This window comes from Anabas testudineus, chromosome 1 (assembly GCF_900324465.2).
Source record: "Anabas testudineus chromosome 1, fAnaTes1.2, whole genome shotgun sequence".
In the NCBI taxonomy this organism is placed as follows: Eukaryota; Metazoa; Chordata; class Actinopteri; order Anabantiformes; family Anabantidae; genus Anabas; species Anabas testudineus.
The window spans coordinates 25,523,431-25,541,484 of NC_046610.1; the positions used below are offsets into that span (position 1 = coordinate 25,523,431).

At 41.4% G+C, this 18,054-nt stretch overlaps 1 protein-coding gene and 2 non-coding genes across 4 annotated transcripts in view; 1 reads left to right on the top strand and 2 right to left on the bottom strand.

Moving 5' to 3' along the window:
* Positions 1-2,814: 2,814 nt before the first annotated feature.
* Positions 2,815-2,887, bottom strand: trnak-uuu. Its single transcript has one exon. It is a non-coding gene; the product is annotated as a tRNA-Lys (tRNA).
* A 377-nt stretch (positions 2,888-3,264) lies between these two features.
* On the bottom strand, positions 3,265-3,337 carry trnat-ugu. Its single transcript has one exon. It is a non-coding gene; the product is annotated as a tRNA-Thr (tRNA).
* A 1,758-nt stretch (positions 3,338-5,095) lies between these two features.
* Positions 5,096-18,054, top strand: part of LOC113161537 (E3 ubiquitin-protein ligase DTX1-like) — a 28,590-nt gene continuing 15,631 nt past the window's right edge. Inside the window, exons 1-2 of one of the 2 annotated variants that reach the window (XM_026359170.2) lie at positions 5,096-5,677; positions 6,598-6,824. In XM_026359170.2, coding sequence (XP_026214955.1) covers positions 6,614-6,824 — 211 coding nt within the window. In that variant the 5' untranslated portion in view covers positions 5,096-5,677; positions 6,598-6,613. Of the gene's footprint in view, positions 5,678-5,704; positions 6,367-6,597; positions 6,825-18,054 lie in introns of those variants that run through there. The other variant, XM_026359169.2, reaches the window with a different exon arrangement.

Genomic DNA, 18,054 nt, shown 5'->3' on the forward strand with positions numbered 1-18,054 from the left:
ACTTAGCATACTTTGGTAACATGTGATTCATTCTAGGGTTTATCTCCGTGGCTGGGTTTTGGATGCCGTCTGTGCATGCTGCTGAGATTCAACATGTCCAGTTTGGTTCAACAGTTACTCTGGGCTGTAACATCTCTTACCTTTATCATACAACGTGGCTTAAGCACAATCCAGCTCTCACGCCTACTGTAGTCCTCTGTGGCAGCCTCAGAGAGGGACAACCATTCCAAGGTAGGATTTAAGTGTACATGTCTGGATAGAGGGACAATTTCCCAGGTTCTGATGATAGAGCACTATTAGATATACTGTATGTATCATAAAACTGAAATGACAATAGGAGACACATTTTTGCTTGGGGGGGGGGGGACTCGATTGATGCAATACCCCTTTATTTTCATGTTTCTTAGTTGTTGACTTGTTATAATGGTTTGAAAACTACAAAGACTTGATTGAAAGTAGTGGATGAAGTGTATAAATTATTGCCATTTTTATTCATAGCCCCCGAGTTTTTGATTTCTGGTGAGGTCAGAATGTGGCTCTGGACCACTAGGAAGTCAAAATCCCCACCCAGCTCAGGAAAAAGTGCCTTTCAGGACCTGAATGCAAAAGCCATTCACCATACCCATCAATCAGATGTGGTGACTTAAATCAGTTGAATTCATGCTTTCAGGGTCAGGACCCTATATTCTCCTGATCTGACCTCCAAATAGGAAAACACCAAGAACCTGATCAAGTTCTGCTACTGAAGATGACATATTGCTCAGTGGATTAGTCTGCCTGTAGTTCTGAGCTACCCATCTGGGCTTTTCCTCAAGAAGATTCTCTATCCCTGTTCATCATGTTCCATGTTTCAGAGTTAATTTAGCTCCTTCTGTTTAACCTCCTTCCAAAGTGTGTGTGTGGGCCTATTTTAAAGCCTGCGTGTGATTCCCCTGTTGTGGAATTAAGAACTGGACAAAGAAACGTCTTTCTCTTGTCTTGTGTTGCTCCTAACACTGTTAAGTGTGATGTATATTTTAGTTGTCTACAGAGGTCACCCAAGCGTTCAGACTTGGCTGGGGATCCCTAATTAACAACTGGGGACAATCGAGGGCCCCACTCTGTAAACTGAGTGGGTAGGCTAAGGTGATTGTGAGTGACCCATAGATAGATGAGGCAGAGACTCAACGAATGTGAAGCTCTTAAGTATTTTTTCAGCACATGCTATTTTATATGTCTTCAACTGACTCTTTTTCTCAGAATTTCAGCTCAGCCCTCGCTTCTTACTGGGGCTGATAAATCGGACTCTTGCATTAAGAATCACCGATGTTGAAGAGAGCGACCTGGGGCTGTACTACTGCGTTGCCACTGTTAACACACGTTTAACTGTTGGGAAAGGAACAATACTACAAGGTAAGTGTATGTATATATTGATCTTTCCACAGATGTTCTATGTTACTCAAGGACAGTTTGAGGTTTTTCCTGAAACCACTTAGCTGCAAACCCTTCAATCTCTTCCTACTGCACCATACACCCTAAGTCTACCACAAAAAAAGACTTATATTATACACTGTAATACACCTGTGATCATGTGACTTTATCATTAATGTGAGTTCATTAAATACAGCCTTCACACTATGAATCCTGAACCTTATTAATAATCAGCTTAAAGTCATTTTAGCCACAGCTTCATTTCATTCTTCCTGTATTTCAACAGTTTCATCACCAGTTTCTGTCCAGTTTGTGTTTCAAAACTGGTACTGTGTGGCTGTGGGCTTTGGGATACTGATTATGGTGCTGGCTGTTTGCATAACTTACTGGAAAGCCAAGTCAAACACAACAACCACCAACAAGACCTCCACAGCTAACTGCACCCAGAGAGACCAAATCCCATTGTAATACAAAAACTTGTATTAACCCCCACTGGCTTCACACAGCAGTAGCATGGGAGTTTACCAAGACAACAACGCCTGCATCCACTAAATGCAGGTTTATTGTCAGCATGTGCCTACATATGTGTATATTTTTATAGTTTTTTTTTTTTTACATGTATTTTATTGCTCTGGACATTACATCTTGCCATATACGTTAATGTAAAGCACATGTGATTACATGACATTGGCAGCTTAATTCTGAATATGTGTATTATTACACTTATTGTATGTACAAAGACTGTACAGACTGAATAGTGTTGAAGACATTAAACTGTGTTTTGGATATACTTGCATGTGTGCAAGAATTGAAAGCTGACATTTTAGTAACAAGCCATTTAAAACAGCAAATATTTGGTTGTTGTTGGTTAGTTTATTATTCTGCTATGCTTCTGAGACCATTTCTCTTTAGTGTTTTTAGCTCTCATCATTATTAGACATTTAAACGAAGCAGATCATAAATGGTTTGAATCAAAAACTGTACACTGCAATTGTAAATCATTAAAGCCACTACAACACCAAAAACTAGTTTGGGGGATTTAAGTGATATGTGATATCCCATATGCTTCAACTCAATAACAATATATATAGAGGATAAAGATTGTGCAGCTTTTTAGTAGGAAGATTACCAACATTTGCACAATAAAAACTTAAATAAATAAATACATTTGAAAAACGATTGATAAGCAACAATAAATGTAATATATACCTATATATCTGATTTAATGTATTTATGTCAACCTATTCTTTCTGAACAATTCTACGTGTACATTTATTTAATTTTTTACTTTTATCGTGCAGATGTATGTAGTTGTTTAATATAAAAGCATCGAGGACGCATGTATATATGTGGAGTCGTCTTATCTTTGGTGTCCATGCGGTCACTTCAGAAATAAAAGCTGTTCGCCCGAACAGGGACTTGAACCCTGGACCCTCAGATTAAAAGTCTGATGCTCTACCGACTGAGCTATCCGGGCTCTGACAGAGGCGCACTCACGTTGACTATCTGAACCTGTGTTAGCTGTTCCTCGCTGTGTATGAGGCCGTGTGCGGGTGGACAAGGCGAACTGAGACTGGACCATGTTCGGCTGGGACTCGGTCTGAAATCGTGAGATTTCATTTGCAGCATTAGCATTAGCTACACTGACTTAAGCAAAGCACTAACGCTAAGACGTTTTGGTACGATAAGGAGAATGCGACACAGAAATTCAGCTAAATTTAATTACTTTAATTACTTTTGTCTTACCAAGAAAACCTCATTTCACCGTTTCAGTTGTAAATCCCACCAAAAGCGGACCTCCTGCTACCGAACCTGTAGATATTACAGAGCTGTCGTGGTGGAAAAGGAACGGCCAGGCCCCAGCGAGATTTGAACTCGCGACCCCTGGTTTACAAGACCAGTGCTCTAACCCCTGAGCTATGGAGCCTGCTCTGATATCACATGACGTCACTTCGTCCTAAAAGGCTGCTGCAGCAGTCTTCTGTTGTATCTGGACCAACACGGAGGATGAAGAACGACACTCTAGCAACAGTAAACACTGGAAACCGCAGCGAATTCCCCAAATAAGACCACTAAAAACAAACGACAGAAAGTGAAAACATGTTTTATGTAGTTCCAGACACCTGCTAACATTAAACAGTAGACCTAAACTGGTTCGTGTTCTAACGACTGTATCTAAACATGACCGCCGTGTTAGCAACTTGTGCCTGTTGATGTTCAGTAGGTCACTAGAAAAGACACTTTGAAAAGTACATCACTAACTGTCTTTAGGTTGCTGTACTGTATATTACATCCTAACAATTAGACATTTTTCATGTTAATGCTGAGATAAAGAAATCAATCTTTAATCTATCACCCATGTCTTTATCCAGATCTGCTCATTTAATAAGAACATTTCAGAAAATCTAAACTGAACATGTAAGACTTCTTCAGAGGTTAAAAGCTTTGTCTAAGAGTTTCCGCTTGAACTGATGGAACATGCAGAGCGTCCACTGTCAGTGCTGGATGAGTCCTCATCATCTTCGTCATCCTCATCATCTTCATCATCCTCATAATCTTCATCATCCTCATCATCCTCACTATCTTCATCATCTTCATCCTCATCATCTTCATCATCCTGTCCTGTGGCTGTGACACGGGATGCTTCTGTGATCACAACACAGACATCAGTGAGTCAGTTTAAAGCATCTTCCCAGTTAAACGTGTATTAACTGGGATATTAAAACTATTGAGCTTGTTTCTTTTTGTTCATCTTGAGCCGCAACTCTTATAATGAGTAATTTCTTACTTTAAAGAATCTAAATACACTGTGTTCTTTGAAAGTTCTCAATGAATGTTTTGTTTAGTTATCATGTTTAAAGTAAAACTGATGTTATTACAAAAGGAAAAGGTTTTAGATGAAGTTTGACTTGTGCACATTTAAACTAGAGGTAGTTTAAAATTGTATCCACCTACTTGATTCAGTTACTTTTATACCATTTTATTAATTATTCCCTTCTGATCTTGATTTTGTTTGTTTTACTCTGGAGTCACACGTGTACAGCTGGCAAACAGCCACCAAACATCCTATAATCATAATATCTGTCAGTGGTCGTATTCTCAATAAAATGAACTAAACAGAGCGACTAAACCATCTGGATTAATCCGATAGCTTCTGAATGTTTTTATGATAAGTGCCTGGCTACATAAATGTTCAACTACAAACTAAAAAAAACTACCTTCAGTAACACTATTTAGTGTTACTGAAGGTAGTTTTTATATAATCAAAGAACTTATTGAAAACAAGTTTATCAGGAAAATGACCACATAACACCTATCAGCGTGATAAGATTTACTGAAATAACAGAAACCAACTTTGGGGAAAGTATATTTGATTTTTACTTAGATTTTTAGTTTCCTATTTACTAACACAGAGTAGGCGGGGTTGATGACTTTACTGCAACCAGCCACCAGGGGGCGAACTGTCATGTCGTCCATCTTTGTATACAGTCATTGGTCCGCCTTTAAAAGAGCGAGGTGATATTCCCCATGTGTCCACCAGGCGGCAGCATGTGAACACACGGCCTCAGTGTGGGCTCTGTAGTAATAGAAGCTCAGTCAGTGAGTGAAGGATCCAGATGGATTAATTAGAGGAACATTACGTTTTATTTACTGTGACACTGAGGATCACTCCAATAAAGTGTCTTTTATTGTTTCACTTCAGTGTAAAACTGAAGGCTGGTGTGTTACAAAGCATAAACAGAAGACAAAGGGTAGAAAATGTTAATTAAAAGTCGCTTTGGATAAAAAAAAAAACTAAGCCAAAAAGTCGATGGTGCTCGGATCAGCGGGAGGGGCCCGGGTAGGGGATCCTGGCATCAAATGTTTTGGGAGCCCCTGTTTCTATTGGCTGCGGGGCCCCGGTCACCGTGGGGGGGTTCTGGGCGTGGAGAGGGGCAGTGGAGAGGGGGGGTCGGTCCCTGGGAGCCTCACATCAAGTTTCTAAAGCACCAGTTAAGATGGACGCCAAAGGACAGGACAGCGTTTAGGATCAACATGGAGAGTTTCTATGAGAGAACCATGGACGCAGCGTCTTCCTGCTCTCTACAGAGAGTCTAGCTCCTCTGTGTGGGGGGGTTATTTAATTAGAAAACTGAAATAAAGGTAGAGAGGGAGCAGAGAGCCATGGTACAGCCGAAAGGGTAGATTGAATTCATGAAGAGGTCTGTGACGGTCCTGGATTAGAGTCCCAGACTAGGAGAGTGGACCCAGAAGTTCCTGTCAACAGGTGAGTGAAAAGTTGGAGCAGGAACCACAGGAACCACAGGAACCACAGGGTCCACACTGCAGCCGCTGGAGCAGCATGTGAAAATAGTTACAAAGTGTGGAGGACAACATGTCTCCAGCAGCTCCGTCCTCAGACCTGTCGTCTGTCGAGTTACTGCAGTGTCGTGTTCCCTGGATCCAGACCAGTTGAACCAGTTCCTGCTCGACCCGGTTTGAGGCTGTGCCGCTGGGAGCCAGCACTTTCTCAACACTTCGTTACGCTACGCCCCAAACTCCGGGAGAACAGCACACCAGCTGTTGGTGTGTGCGCCCAGCCGGAGGCAGCAGGCCCTGTCGGGGGGTACGCGCTCGTCCAGTCGGTCCCGCTCCGTAACAAGTGACGCTCCACGCTCCGGGTCTGTGTGCGCGGCGCGGAGAAGAGGCTCCAGCACCGGAGGACGGAGACGAGGCCGAGGCTGGACGCTGCCGGTGTGTCCGGGGCAGAGCGAGACAAACAGAAACCACGGCGACCGGGCCGCTTTGCTGTCGGTTAGCGCGGCGGAGACTTGGTTGACGTCGTATTACGGTGTTATAACGAAAACACAGCAGCGAGCACCGTGATTTCTTTCCCCGCTCCGCCATGCGAGGAGCTCGGATCTTCGTAGCAGGATGTGTCGCCTACTCCCGGCGTTAGCTCAGCCGCGGCTCCATGTAAGACGCTAAACCTGGCTTTGTTTCAGCTTTTTTTGGGAGAAACGTTTCATCCGTTTACGACGAGGGAGTGAGACAGTCACATAAAAGAGTAGTCAGACTAGAAGAGGGTGGAAATAAATGGCAGTGTGTGTCTTGGTGCCGCCGTGCTCGTCGTGTGCTTGGCCTCTGTCGCCTCTTTCTAACAAGCTAAGCCTTCACCCAGCTAACTCATGCTCGTTTCCTCTCCAGGGCCAACAATAACACCATGCTCTTGGCCTCCGCCGTGGTGGTGTGGGAATGGCTGAACGAACACGGCCGGTGGCGGCCCTACAGCCCCGCAGTCTCCCACCAGATAGAGGCGGCCATCCGGAGCAGCGACTCCCGCGGAGGGAGCGTGGTCCTCGGCCAGGTGGACAGCCGGCTCTCGCCGTACATCATAGATCTCCAGTCCATGCACCAGTTCAGACAGGACACAGGTAAGACGGGGAGAGGGTGGAGGATGCGCAAGTGTGTCTTGTTTGAACTTATTCATTCAAGTTGCACTTTGCATAATGTGTGCAGCATTTTTGCATAAATATTCTTAACCCTACACTGTGTGTCTACAGTGGTGGCTGTGCACCTTCTAAACATGTAATACCTTCTGTCTGGACCTCCCATGAAAGGAGCCAAGAATATTATCTGAGAGCATAATTTCTGAGAAGCTACAAAGGAGTTTGTTTAGTCTCATCAACTCAGAAAGTATTTGGTTCCAATAGTTTCTCTATGTTGATCCAGTGACCTGCAGCTGAAGCAATGGTTACAAGAGAAACTGCAGCATTGCTTTTGTCAACAAAGTCAGGAAATTCATTATTATTTTAACTTCACATTAACTTGCATAAGTGAGAAGTTTGAAAAATCCTCTGATTGGAAGTGTCATATGTTATTACAAAGCTAGTTTCTTGCAGGACCAGGCTGATACGGTAGAGAGAAAGCAGCATCAAAAATAGCTTAAAGCTCTGAAACTGCTATTATTACGCCTGTGTCAGATAATGTGGGACTCTTGTTTCCTGTTGAGACTGCTGTGATACTGCTGTCACTAGCACAGAGGAGAGTCTATGTGTGGTGGCTTGAGCTCCAGCATCATGATGATGTGGAGCAGCTGGAAGTGACCGTCACACAGAAGAGTTAGCAGCATTCTTTAGCTCTTATCCACTAACACTGCACACACGCACACGCACAAATATGTAGGCACGTAGCAGCTGCACTCTCTGCACACGAAGAAAAGCAACAGAGAGCAACCTTGCTTCTGTGGAAAGAATGAAATATTTCATGGCCTAATGAGCAGAGTTCACTCTAGTCGTCCTCCCTCTATAGCTTCCCTCCCTCCCTCTCTCTCTCTCTCTCTCTCTTTGCCTGAGGTCTCTCACCCTTGTCCCCTTTTCCTCCCCCTCCCCTGTATGAGTGTTTAGTTTCATCAATAGGCAAAGTCCCAAGGGACTTTCGGTTTTGGCTTCGACATGGCAGTGATGGCAAGATGTGTGTGTGTGTGTGTCTGTATATACGTGTGTGGGAGTGGGGGGGTTGAAGAAGTGGGAATGGTTGTTGCAGAAGGACTGAGATAATTGGGGAGTCTGTTTTCCCTCCCTCTCCCTCCATCTTTCTCCATTGTTGCAATTTGTGGAACAGATGTGAGATACTCCATTGTGGCTGTAAAACACACACACAAGGTGAAAGTTTGATGGTTCTGAGAAGTAGAACAGGAGAAGGGAGCTCAGGAGGGGTGGGGTGGTTAGGTTTGTAGGGCCCTGGTTGTTACAAGTTCACTAAGGTGGAAGAAGGAAAACTGGGTTCTGAGCAGTTCTAGGCTGAAAAAATACATCGATTCTCTAAGCTCTGATGCTTAGAGGTACATCTCATAATAAATCCTTCACTTCTTTATGCTGTCTAGAATGTGCAAAGAATGTCACTCTGTAACTTTGCTCAACTGACACAACTATCGTGCTCTCTACCAGGTGGGGTCAAGTTGCAGCTACAGGTTGGTAACATTATTCACGTGACCAGAAAAAAGCACCGTACACTTCGCTTACAAACGGTGACATATACCAAAAAGATACCAAGCAGAAGTCTGTGGAGTTAATTCGATTTTCAAAGTGCTTCCTATCTCTCTGCTTTGGGGAATACAAATGAGGCCCCGCTGAAAACCACCAGATGAAACGCACCTGTCTGATAACACAGTTGGTTGATAATCTGCAAGTGTTGCTGGAGATGTGATCTTAACAGAATATACGTGTTAAAAGTTTTGTCTGCTTCTAGCTGAGAAACTGTCAGATGTCATCTGCAGGAGTACTGTTGAAACAGGTGAAAGGGAGGGCAGAGGGGAGATAATATCATTCATTCACTTATATTCACTTCTCTAGAAACTAGAAATGAATTAAGTTCATAATTGGGAAAGTTGCCCTTTAAGTAGTGCATGTGTCTTACTCAGCTTGACTCACTTGTCAGTAAACAGACATTGTCTATGAGAATGACACCTGAGTTTGACCCAGTGTAAACATCATAAGACGACTTTAAAGTCATACATGAATTTGGAATGCTTGTTATTTATGCCCTCCTCCTGTTCTCAAAAAACGGTCGCACCATGTTTTTCATTTCCCAGCCTTGTCAGCTGTGCTGAGAGCTGGCGAAACGCAGCTAAATTCTGGGAAACGTGTTCAGTCTTGTGTGTGGTCTCCCTGCGGCAAGTGGAAGCCTGTGTTCCTCCATAGCTTAATAGCTGCTGGCGCTCGTTGGTGTCGTGTTCCTGCTACTGCATTTCCCAGAAACCACCTGTCAGTGGTCAGTACGGTAGTGATGGTCTTGTTTCTGTGTTACTCAAGTTTCTGTAGGCGTCACTCTACAAAGTCTAATTTTATTCATAGACCACTATTATTAATCACAGTCGTTAAACTTAGTGGAATCAAAAGTGTCAGATCTCTCCTGCTACTTGTTTCCGTGTATTTAACAAACGCACAGGTGCATTACTTACTCTGATCACACACGTTTGTTTGTTATAGTAACAAATTGGGTTTCCTGAAGATAAGAAGGGCAGATTGGATTCTGACAGCTTCCTTTTCCTCAGCTTTATAGCTCCATTTAGCTTTGAGGTTCTTTTCACTTGCAGTTGTGCAGCACAGAAATTATCCTTCCTACAATAATTTGAGACAAAAAGTCAAATATCAAGCAACGCTCCGTTGTCTTATGTCTTAGGAATGTTTGACTAAATTCAATCTGAATCAACTTCTGATCTCATAACACAATAACAGGAAAGAGATTTGATTAAACGTGAGCTTTTCAACATGTCTAACTAGTGTCTAGCTATTCAAACTGACTCAGTTCTAACCACTCAGAGGACAAGAGAAGAGAGTAGGACTTTTGAAATGAAAATGAGCTTTTCATTTCAACGACATTTTTGACGTCTTGGTAAAATCAGATTTTGTTCTGTGGGACTTTAAAAACTTTTTTCTTGCCCTGCAGCACGTTGCATCTCTCGCACCAGCTGGTCCTTCTGAAGGAGACACATTCCCAGACCCCCACAATGCAGAGGGGCGTTAGGGTCATGGTAGAGGGGGGAAGGGGTTGAATGGGGGACTCCCTCGAGACAGAGGGGAGGGGATGGAACCATATATTTACATTATTTAGGTTTACATGCACAACAAACCAGATTACAACATGATTATATAGGCCCTGCAGTGCCTTACAGTGAGGTTATGGCTGTTGTGCTTATTTAAATATTTATCAGTACAGATTTGGCTACATTTTGTATTATTGATATATTTTTTATAAAAATGCACAGAGCATGGTGGTGCATAACAGATTATAGAAAATCATGGAAGGCCTGTGCAGAGCAGTGTGGGCTGGTTTCAAGTCTAAAGCTAGCTGTAGCTAAAGTTGCATATTGTATCGTATCTTCATCTAATGATGAAAAAGGTCAATACGCAACCCTGAACTGCTGACATCTCACTATAATACCTAACTTCATAATATTTAGTTATTTAAAAAAAAAGTTTCTGGCAGTGCCATTTTGCACCATTTCACATGGCTGTACTGCAAGTGTAACACCAAACTATCTTGGATTGAATTTTGGATGGATCTTTTTGGAGTCTCTTGTGTCTTTGTCTTGAAGCCTCTTTCTTTCTGCTGTACTTTCTCTGGTCCACCTGATCTATCTTTCTCTATCTCCTTCCTCTTCCATCACCCTCTTTATTCGCTTTCCTCTCTCACACTCTCTGAAGCTGAAAATTGACGCTGAACCCAAAAACTCAGGGGACGGGACTCTTTCAAGGTGAGACAAAGTAGAGACAAATACAAGAGAGAGTGAGCTGAAGGGAGTAGGCGGCATGACAAAGTCACAAGGGCTGTGGTTTAAAAAAGAAAAGAAGAAGAATGGCGAGGGCGACAGAAAGTTAATCAGCATGGAGGAATATTACTGCAGGGAGACAGAATGAGAAAAGAGGAGAGCTTAAAAGCAAGATAGTAGCTGAAGTCAGGAGGGAAATGATGGAAGTGATAGTGAAAGACGATGACAACACCTGACACACAAATGATAGTGAAAGAATAAAGGCTTCTGTGAAGACTTTTATTTAGACAAATGGGATTTTGAGAAGCCATAAGTGATGGATAAATGATAAATTAGCTCAAATAAATGTAGCTTAAAATACTCTAAATAAAATATCACAGTAATCTAGGGTTTTATTTCACTGTCACGAGAGGTGGCTACACACAGGCTTATGTTATGTTCACCAAATACATTGAAATCACACATTGCTGCTCTGTGTGTTTTCTACATGGACACAACATAAATGTTGACAGAACAGTGGGAAGACCCAGAAAAGAGGTGGAGATGAAAGAGGTGGAGGGGTCCAACTTTTTCTCTCTGAGTTGTTGTTGTGAAACTCTGCGTGTCGGGTTACTCTTACTGTGGGGCCTCTGACGGGTGGGTTGGGGGTGGGGGTGACATCACTCACTGCCTGTTCCACTACACACACACACAAACACACAAGCAACTGTTGTCTAAAAAAAGTGAAGACATTATGCAACTGGAGTATTATCATGGAGTAATAAGTAAAGATTCCATCCGAGTTTTTTGATCATTTAGACATCTAATGTAGCGGCAGGTTCCCACTCACACAGTGTTCGAGCCCATAATTCAGATGCATAACTGCACAACACTAACCAGATGTAATCACCAGAGACACACACACACAGACAGGATTGTGTACAGGATTGGCTGATGACTCTCATGTGATGAGGTTTAGAGGGGGAGGTAAAGGGATGGAATTCATAAAGCAGAGATGAAGAAACAACAGCGGTGCCAGAGAATGTATTAAGTTCACTTTATGCGTCATAAGTACTACTTATCCTGTGAAAACAAAGGTATAATGTTTTCTGTTGCTCTGCAGCAAGCTTTTTAATAAGCTTGATGATGTCACCAGGATTATCTCGACATGGACGTGAGACTTCAAGGTGGGGAATGCCACCCTGTGTTCACAGTCTTGGCTGGATCAGGAGGTAGAGAAGCCTGCATGTCATATGTCAAAATGCGTTTGGGCAAGATAATGAAGAAGCACTGTAAAGTGCTTTGAGTATCAGTAAGCTTAAAAAGCACTAACGTTTTTGGGCAGATGCTAAAAAGAGGACTCAAAAAGACTATTTTAAACAATTGTCCAAATTGCAGTCACTGATGACAATAGCAGTTATCAGAGAGGAGGTCCAGAGCAGGCCCAGGTCTCACGAAAAAAAGTAGAACCAAGTCAGCAAAGAGCAAAAAAATAATAATTCAAGCAGGTAATGTTAATATTGCCAAAATGGGTGGGTAATGAAAAATATATATAAAAGGAGTGTCTCTTTTTTTCTTTTCCTTGGTTGGAAAACTTGATTTTAGAATTTGTGGGTCAGTACAGATGCAGTCTTAGTAAGGAAAGAAACAAGTGGCAGTGAAAGGTCAGATTACATGACAACAGGAGATATGTGACATAAACAAATGGCAAAAGAGAGAACAGCTGAAGTAGGAAATATGATGGCATGACGATTTGGGGTAAAGAAAAGGAAACTGTGTGCTAACGCTTGTTTGTGTCTCCTGCTATCTGCTGGCATAGAGACTTTTTCTTCTCACACAGTTGCAGGACGTATGTGGTAGCTGGCAATAGACTTTAAGTCCTTGTGGTGCGTTCATGTGCTGCTTTTGGGCCCAAACAATCGGCCTTTGTTGCTGGTAGTTCTTGATATTGATGTTAACATGCTGAGTCTCTGCCTTTGCTTGTTATCCTTCCGCTGCTCTAAGTTACTCAGGACTGTTTAAGAATGATGACTAGCAAAATAGTTAGATGTTATTGAAGTTGTCAGGCAGTATTGCAGCTGCTTTAACTCAGTTGCTGTGACCTGAGTTATGGTTAAGACAAAATTATTCTAGAGAGATGGAAGAAACATGAAGGAAAATATCTAGGTGGATACAATCCCACAAAGACATGAGATCAGAGCTTTGCTGTGAATTCACAACTGATTTAAGTGAGTCAGACGGGCAGGGACGACCAAGATGATTGAGTTGACGCCTCTGAGGTTGTCACTTTGTTCTTTGGAAACTATGAATCAGAGTTTTATTTTTACTTATAAATAAAGAGATGATAATTCTCTGATTTTTAGCAATATACTATATTTGTATAAGTGTTATTATTTTTTATGCATTACAGAGACAGGAGTGGGAATGTCAGTTTTGCACAATAGAGTGCACACTCTTTACGAGGCAACTAATTTCAATTGATAGAAATGCTAAATACAAAGCTCTTGTCTGTGCTTAATCCTCAGACATTTTTGTGTGTATGTTTGTGTGTGTGCACCTTAGGGACAAATGATTCAATGATTTATTGTTCAACTTTTCACGAGAGTGTAACCAATTAATAGATTCTTCTCACTGACGCTACAGTTTCTACCCTCCTTTTTTAGAAACATTAAATTACGGTGCATTTATTAAGTGACAGTGACAGTGAAAACAGGTCCAACAATACAATGTAAATTAATTTAAATATCAGCCAGAAAATTTAATTTACTATTTAATGTAAATGAAAAACACAGTTAGTGAAGTAAAGATCACCTGAGTGCAGTGAATATGTTGTAGTATATGTACACCTGTATCTGGTAGTAGAGCACTGGTGAATTGGCATCCGGTTCAAAAGCTAGTCCATCAAGACAAACGCTTCAAGCAACTCCTCAAAAAGCACAAGGTAGGGGTGGGTTAAAGCTATCATTAAGAAACTGAAGCAATGTGGTACAAGTTTAATAATTTAGTTTTTACCCTTTTCTCTGACTCTGTTATGCGTGAAAATGCTTCAGTGAGTCGTGAACCTTTGGCTGTTAATCATGTGGTTAATGTGGTGGACAAAACCTAGCAACAACACGGTTCAAATGAAACACATTCTCGAACACAATTCAGTTTAGAGCATCATCACAGTAGTGGCCACACATACTGAGGACCATTTTAGAGTTATTACTTTTAACCTTTTGTTTATTTATTTTAGTTACACATTAAAACATTAAATAAATGTATGAACACTTTAAAACAGCATATGAAAACAAAGTAAAGATCTTTAAATAGCCTTATAGCACCTATTGATTTTACCTCACAGTCAAACTCATTTGCCTGAGTGGTGTTCAGAGACCTTCTGGCATTTTTCCCACTCTGACAGAGGAGGCTGGTAGGGACGCGACACATCTACACTACCAGTTAATAGTTTCGATACACATTCTTTCTTTAAATTTATTATTTTCAACATTATAAAATACTGAAGACAGTGAAAATATGACAGAACAAATGTGCAATTATGCTGTCAACAAAAAAAATGGTAAATAACAGATTGTCCAGAGTAGGTGGACAGGGACCCCAAGCAAGTCTTCAGTATTAATGTACAATGTAATTAATAAAACGAAAGAAAAATCTAGAAGGAGAGGAGAAGGTGTGTCCAAACAATGCTGCCTGGCCACTGAATCTGAAGCAAGAACAAACACAGAAACGTAAAATACTGCAAAGACAGAGAAAGAAGAAGTGCTGGCTCATAGCAAATGCAGAAATTTCCCACGTAGTCACTGATGTAGAGGTTTTTGATGAGAAGTGAGAGAAGCACAAACACCTCCCTGCCATGCACGACGCATGTGTCTAGCATGTGCTCGCCTGCTGGTCAGTCTACAGCCGTGTGTGTGCAATGAGGGCTCAGTGGTTGGAGAGAACAATAAAGACCAGATGGCTGGTCTCTTTCTCCACCTGCCTCAGGCCTCTTTGTGCTGTCTCTCGCTCTCTTACGCTATTCACACAGTTTTATTTCCATCTCTCTTCCCTGTGTTTTATCTTTACCGCATACTCAATGACAATTGTTTCACCTCCTACATATTGTACAGTGAATTTAGCTTGTTTGTGCATTTTCTTAATTTCAAGAACATATAACTACTTTCATAACTAGCAGATTAGGGATAGATTGTGCACTCACACACACACACACACACACAGCCTGAATAAAACTAGAGTGGCCACTCCCAGGCATGTTGCCATTGAAGCTTGTGACTGACGTGAAAGTGGCAGCAGGCTGTGTTGCTCCGGCTCTGGCTCGCATTCAGAATGGGTGTGGTGCCGTGAGCAAGCAGAGGATTTCTGTGCACACACACAGTTTGTAACACAAACTGCCAGAGCCAGTAACACCTGCTCGTATCTGGCAAGTGTGGGTTAATTGGTAGACATGAGAGGCACCCTAAAATACATACATTCACATAAAATGATGATTACACAAAGACACACCCCTTGTGGATAAAATAAAATAAAAAATATTCTAGTATGTAAAGTTTCTTTCTATTCAGATCATATGTGAACGTGATATGTGGTTTGATTTGATTTCATTTTGATCATGGTGGGAACTGTGTATGGAGCCGCTTTAGCCAGTTTTGTTTTTGATTAATTCAGCAGACAGTTTGGCGGGGGGAGGGGCTGTATACTTTTACAAACAGCTTTTTATTAAATTCTTGTCTCATGTATGTACACATGATAGGTATTTGGATTTTTCTTTAACATACTATGTATTCTCCTGAGAGCTCTGCTGGCATGTTGGGACCTCTGGGAAATTCTGATAGTAAATGATATACCATCCAACTGTAAAGAGCAATCTCAGTTTGATATTCCCTTTCTCTTTGTATCCACACCAAACAAATGCACTGTCCCCTTTTTAGGCTCACTGAACCCCTTCCTTTTGATGTGTCCATGCCCCTCTGCCAGTATCTTTTTACTAGTCTCTCATTTACCCCTTCTCCTGGTCCTGGCATAAAGTGAATAGCCTGTTACCCCTGGAGACAGAGGTTGCTCCTGGTTGGTTGGTTTAGGGACCCTCCTCCTATCCCTTCATCTTCACTGGGACACACAGGGACATTGTTGTGTTCTGGTTATTTATGTGTATTTTTAATGTTTTAAATATAAAATGTATTCAGATGTATTTGGATTGTTACGCTGTGCCTGTCAGTGAAATATTGGATTGAGAATGAAAACACAAGCTCAGGCTCAGTATCACTTCTATTCCTTTGTGACACTGTTTTGGTGGAGATGTTTACCCAACCTTCCCAGTATTTTAATGAAAATCATGCATCTAGTTGGAAAGGCTCTGTGACCATTCCTTGTTACGTAAGCATATTTTTCAAGTTCTTCCATGTGTTTCTTCTTCCACAGGCAGACTATTCAACAATCACATAATTCTGAAGAATTCTTTAACCTACTTGGGAATTCATCTTCCCTCCAATCACTGCAAGCCTGCCAGGCCCTAATGCAGCAAAGCAGGCCCAAAATAATGACGTTTCTTCCACCATATTTTTATGGTTGGATGTTTAAATGATGATATGCAGTGACCTTTTTACGCCGGATGTAGTGCTTTGTGTTCTTTCCAAATAATTCAATATAGTTTCATCAGTCCACAAAACATTCTGTCAATACTGCTGTGCAGTGTCAATTTGCTCTTTGTCAAACTTGAGACATTAATCAGCAATGTTCCTTTAAGCACGCAGCAGCTTTCTTCGTGGTGTCCTGCCATAGACACCATGCTTGATCAATATTTTACCTACAGTAGACAGTACACAGATGTTAGCCAGTTCCAATGATGCCCTGATCTTTAACTGTCACTCAGTGTGGTTTTTTTTACCTCATTGATTAGTGTTTGTTGTGCTTTTGGGGTCGTTTTGACTGACTATCCACTTCTTGGTAGAGTAGCCACAGTGTCCCAAAGTGTCTCCATTTGTAGACTGGTGAATTTCTAAACTCTTTGACATCATGTTGTAACCCTTTCCAGCTTTATGTAAATCAACAATTCTTATTTGTAGATCCACTGAAAGCCTTTTTTGGCAAGACATGGCTCACATAATTGTATTTTTCTTGTGCGGAGCAAACTCAAAAAGTTGGAGTGTTTTTTGGCAGTCGAATTAGGTCTAGTTCACACCTCCAAACTAATTTTCTTAACTGCTGCTAACGCCTGACTTCAATTAGTGTTTTTTGAGGTCATTATTCAAAGGGTTCACATATTTTTTCCACTCAAACTGTGAGGTTCTTATGATTGTTCTCAATAAAGACATGTAAGATCAGAATTTGTTTTTGTGTTATTACTTTAAGCACATTATATTTGTTAATACTCTTGACTTAGATAAAGATCAGATCACATTTTATGAGAAATTAATGCAGAAAACCATGAAATTCCAAAATGGCCACATACATTTTTTCCTCTTGTATAATAATGTATGTAAATATTGTATAATAATGCATGCAGAACTTGCATTATCATCTGGAATTCCCAAAATTCCCAAGTATTATAGACATGATTCTGATTAAACACAAACACCAGCTGTAGATTTACTGTAGTGTTTTAGACTATTGTGTGACCCAGCTCACTATCAGATATTGTGCAATGTGAGATAAAAATATAGTTTTTAGTTTTTTGCAAGAGTATTTTCACCTTAGTGGTCTGCATATCAACAATGGAGAATGGCCTCTGTTTTTCAGTTAGATCCTTGCTCAGAATTTTGTAACAAGCAGGTGATTTTAGCTGCTGTGCATGTGACTTCACAGACCTGCAGGCTACTGCTGCACAGGATGCCATTACATTTGTCCAGTGTACCCCTTATAATTCAGAACAATGATTTCTGTACCATTGTTCCAATCCTTAGTTGTTTTTTTTTTTAAGTTCTTAGTTAGTTATTGTTAGTTCATGTCATTCCCTTGAGAGTTTATGTGGACCATATGGAGAGTTCTTCCCACAGTTAAAATGAACCCTGTATTTATGAATGGTTGTCTGTCAGTCTGTTTGTCCAGGGTGTGGCCCACCTCTGGGACCCCACAAGCCTCATCAGTATAAGCTGTAAAGATTAAGGACTAATAAATGGCTGAATCTCTACATTGCTGCCAGTGAAGAGAGATTCACTTCTAAATCTCTACCAGGGTCATTAGCCTGGGATGCGTTCCTGTTTCTGATTCAAAACCCCATCTCTGTCACCGGGTGTGTCCTTGAGCAAGACACTCCACGCCAGCTTCCCGGGTGCTGTTTGTGGCTGCCCACAACCCCCCCAAGGGGGATGTTAAATGCAGAGGATAAATTTCATTGTAACATGAACATGTGACATATGTCAAAATAAAGCCTTCTTCTTCTTCTAAAAGGTTTTAGAGGTCTTATAACCAATCAG